Here is a 4,763-nt window from a genome sequence, read left to right on the forward strand (position 1 = left end):
AGAGCTGCCCTCATGTCTCACATATCCTGTGCAAGGAGATCCTTTGTGCTCCTTTTTTCTTTGACTGACAAGCTTTCTATCATCATTTCACTGACAGTGCCTTGCCAAAGAGAAAAACTCTGAACTTTTTCACATTTTCTCACTTGACAACCACATAAATCAAGGTGTTTTATTGGGATTTTGTGACAGACCAACACATATATGTGAAATGGAACATTTTTTGCCAATAAAGATCAAAAGGTGTTCAGGTTCTGTGAGTCATCATTACTTTGTAAAATCACCATTAGAAGATATTTGGAGTACTTTTGAAATGTTGGCACTACAACAAACATTGTTAACTTGTACCGAACAATAACATAAAATCTTATCAAAAAGTGATTGCAACATGAGTAAATAAGGAAAAGTTCAAGAGGGTATTAACTTTGACATCCCTAAATAAGACAATATTGTTCAAAGAGTATTCAGAAACTTCCTGCAAAGGGCTGCATCTATACCTGTAGGATTATTGCTCTTGAGGTCATAACATTTCTTTGCAAAAAAATGTTTTTTTTTTGTTTGGTTTTATGTATGGTTTTCAGGAATGTGGAAGAAATACAAGATATCATTGTGTCTGTAAAGGAGATTTGTATTTTGAATTGAATTAGCAAAATCACTTCCATTCAGAAACACAAAAATAGTTCAAACCTTTCTCCTCATAGACAGGAATATTAAAAGCCTTTGTTTCCCTATGGAACAAAAGGATGATGTTGACTGCATACCTGTGTGTGTCGATTCCCACAATTCACTTGTCATTTAAAAGTTGTGAATTTTTCATTTTTCTGTTTTACAACTTTGAATCCACTGGCAGGTGAAACTGTACATGAAAGGAGTTTCAGACAGAAATACACCAGCAACTGTCAAAGAGGAACATGAATTATGCACAACTAAATAAAAATCAGTGGGTATGCAGCCCTTTGATTTGCATTTTTTTCCCCTTTGTGACAGTTAAAGCCAGGAGCCTGTTAAGGGTTAAAGTTTTCAGAGCGATGAGGAAGGGAGATCACATGACCAAAGTGGAACAGGAAGAAAGACTGGGACAAGTTAAAGCTTCTCTGACAAGTTTCACTGAAGTCTTTATACATCAGGTAATGTTTTTGTTCACAAGTTTAAAGTCTTGTTTTATACTTATTTGTGGAGTTTTATATATGAACTCAGATGAAAATAAAATGTTATAAAACTTAATTCTCTTGTTTTCCTTCTAGAAATGGCTTCGGCCACAAGTCTAATGACTGATGATAATTTTTCTTGCTCTATCTGCCTGGATGTGTTCACAAAACCTGTGTCAATTCCTTGTGGACACACTTTTTGTCAAGACTGCATCACAAAACACTGGGAAACAGTAAATCGTCTTTTTGAATGCCCGCTGTGCAAAGAGACATATGTCACAAAGCCAATGCTCCGGGTGAATATTTTCATTGCTGACATGGCGGAAAGATTCAAAAAAGCAGTGAGAAGGAAGTCGTCTTCAATCCTTCAAGAAGAACCAGTTGGGAAAGTGCTGTGCAATCTGTGCATAGACCCTAAATCAGCTGCTGTGAAGTCTTGTTTAGTATGTTTTATGTCATTCTGCACAATACACCCGCAGCCTCATCAAACATTACCCAACTTACAGAGACACAAACTCATCCAGCCAGTCAATGACCTCCAGAACAGGTTATGCAAGACACACGGCGAACCTTTTGAGTTTTTTTGCAGGGAAGATCAAATGTTTCTCTGTTTGTCCTGCAAAGTCAAAGAACATAAAACGCATACGGTGGTGACTTTAGAAGAAGAGGCAAAAATAAGAAAAACTAAGCTGAGGAAAGAAAAGGAATGCACTGATCAAATTATCGAGACACGTCAGCAGATAATTCTTGACATTCAATCCTCGTTGGACAGGATCAGGAAAAATGCAGATCAAGCACTGTCATACAAAGACCATGTGATGGCTGTTGTTGTGGATTATATTCAGAGAAGCCAAATTGAGCTGACTGAGGTAATCAATACAAAGCTGCAACAGACTGAAAAAGAGGGGGTAGATTTCACTATGGAACTGGATGCAGAAATTTTGCAAATAAAAGAGAAAAGAGAACAACTTGATAAAATTTCTCTCGCAGATGATGACTTCACATTTCTCGAGAATGCCCTTTCTTTTACAGTATCTTCACCCAAGGTAAAGGACTGGCCCAATCTAAAACTTAACACTGCCAAATTTGCAATACAAGACGCCATGGAGGAGCTGCAGAAATCAGTGAAAAGTAAAATAAATATACTGTGTGATCCTACCTTTAGAGAGAAGCAGCAGTATGCTGTAGATGTGACATTCGATCCTGACACAGCACACCCTTTATTGAATGTTTCAGCTGATGGGAAGCAAGTTGCCACTGGATACCAAAAAAAGAATGTCGACAACAAACCACAGAGGTTTCAAAAGGTCCTCAATATTCTGGCAAAAGAAGGTTTCTCCTCTGGAAAGTTTTACTACGAGGTTCAGGTGAAAGGCAAAACTCAGTGGGATTTGGGAGTGGTGAGTGAGTCCATCAACAGGAAGGGGGATATCAGACTGAGTCCAAAGAATGGATACTGGACCATCTGGTTTAGAAATGGAGATGAGCTCACAGCCAATGCTTGCCCTGCTGTAAACCTGCCAGTGAGGCAGATACCTGAAAAGGTTGGAGTTTTTGTAGACTATGAAGAAGGACAAGTTTCCTTTTACGATGTGGACGCAAGGGCAGCCATCTTCTCCTTTATGGGAAACAGCTTCACCACGAAGCTTTTCCCTTTCTTCAGTCCCTGCATCAATGAGGGAGGAAAAAATTCAGCTGCCTTGATCATCACTCCTGTAATAACCAACCACTGAGAGATTGTTGAAGTTTCTGGGCAAGCATTGTAACACTACAATAGCACAACCCAATTTTCGCCCCACTAATCCATCAGTGGCAGTCTGTATGGTTTGATGTGAGTTTATTTTTCATGATATGCACTCCACAGGGTGAAAAAGGGAAAAAAGTTAAACTTGTTCTGATGTAAAAAAAAAATTCTGGTTTACATGTTTAACTGTAATGTTCAGCAAAACGGTGTTAGCATGTTAGTTTTAACCATTTGTGCAAGATGTGACTGATATACATTCAATGAAAGTTTTACTGTAGCAATAGTAAGTACAGTCAAAGGAAAATAATATTTAATTCAATTCCTCCATTATGTTCAGATTTGCTTATGAGTAATACCTTCTGAAATCTATTTATCAGGTTTAAACATTCACTTTGTTTTTGTTGGTCTTTTGTTCAGTGTTTTAGTTTTTAAATTATGTTTTTAAAAAACGCCAACTGTATATGTGGTGGCTACTTTAAAAGGACGAACCTGGGAAATTAAAAGAATCACTTCTGGATGACAAACCACTGATGTGTCGGCACATTTTATTAAATGTTGTATTTCATGTTTTGTGTTACTTGTTTGCTTACAGGCTGAAAGTATCAGCATTCTGGGAGTCAAAGTTTAGATGATTTTTTAAGAGGTTGGAAAGCATAAAATTATAACTGCACTCCTGTGGTTTTCCACTATTAGATAACACTGGTCAACTGCCAAAAATTGTCTGGGGATCGTCAACTGTCTTTTGATGTGCTAAATCCAAAAATCCCATTGGTTTTGCTCAATCAGGTCAACTTTCTGAACTATGGATGTAACAGGAACAACAAAATGCATGACTTGTTCTCACATATGGATCAGTTTTCTGACAATCTGGGACAATGAGTGATGAGCAGGAGGAAAAATGCCATCAGGTCATAAAAAAGATGGAGAATTTTGCACACTAAACATGTAATGTTCAATGTAAATGTACTTACCATTAAAAGTCTTTATTATTCAACCTGACCTAATTGAGAAAAATGGATGTCTTTTTGGGATTTAGCAATGCAAATTGTCCTACTTCAGTTGAAAAAACCTGTACAACTTCCAAAAAATATTTTATTTGTTGAATAAAAATCTTAACACATTTTTTTTTTTCTGTTTTTTAATATATCCAAAGATTTTTTTTCAATCCAATGAGAAACATTTTAGTAGCAAATATTTCTAATTGATTCTAAAGTTAATGAGCAGTAGATCTTCAAATTAAGGTGATGAGTCAATCACTTTCAAACTATGTTCAAAAGTTGTTCCAAATCAAAGAACATAATATGAACATGGAGGAAGTTGCATGTTTGTCCTCAATATTCTTTTTTTTTTACATGAATATTGATATATTGGGGACATCTATATACATCTATATATCTATATATAGATATAGGCATATATATCTATATATATAGAGAGATATATATTTATATATTTCTAAATTATGAATAGTTAAAATCACCTCAATTTGTGTCTGAAAAAAAGTTTTCAACAGATTCTCCATTTCTCCCTAGAGTCTAAAAATTTACTTTCCAAACATCTATATTTACACAGATAAATTATCCCTCAATAGACAGGTGAAGAGTATAAAGTACAAAGAACATCTAATTTTAGGAATGAGAAATGATGTGTCAAATAGTTTACCCAGCCAACATGTTTCTAATGACTTTTTTTCCTTGTGCTTCTTGTGACAGATTTATCAGTGTTAATTAAACAATAACTCTTAGTGTTACTTTGTAATGCTGGGCTTCATAAACAAGTTTAACTATCATTCAGTCTTACCGTGAAAAGCTTATTCATAGGTACCCACTGTGGCTGCATTGATCTAGGTCATTACACTGTCTTGATGAATGGCA

At 35.8% G+C, this 4,763-nt stretch overlaps 1 protein-coding gene across 1 annotated transcript; it reads left to right on the forward strand.

Moving 5' to 3' along the window:
• Positions 1-1,052: 1,052 nt before the first annotated feature.
• On the forward strand, positions 1,053-3,955 carry LOC129360275 (E3 ubiquitin-protein ligase TRIM21-like). The gene is made up of 2 exons (XM_055030377.1): positions 1,053-1,124; positions 1,242-3,955. Exon 2 carries the CDS (start codon positions 1,244-1,246, stop codon positions 2,876-2,878), a length of 1,635 nt encoding a protein of 544 aa, XP_054886352.1. The 5' UTR covers positions 1,053-1,124; positions 1,242-1,243; the 3' UTR covers positions 2,879-3,955.
• Positions 3,956-4,763: the final 808 nt, after the last annotated feature.

This window comes from Poeciliopsis prolifica, unplaced genomic scaffold, assembly GCF_027474105.1.
Source record: "Poeciliopsis prolifica strain line A6 unplaced genomic scaffold, Auburn_PproV2 SCAFFOLD006, whole genome shotgun sequence".
Taxonomy (NCBI): Eukaryota; Metazoa; Chordata; class Actinopteri; order Cyprinodontiformes; family Poeciliidae; genus Poeciliopsis; species Poeciliopsis prolifica.

Coding starts and splice junctions, on each gene's coding strand:
- LOC129360275 (XM_055030377.1), top strand. CDS start 1,244: ATGGCTTCGGCCACAAGTCTAATGACTGATGATAATTTTTCTTGCTCT.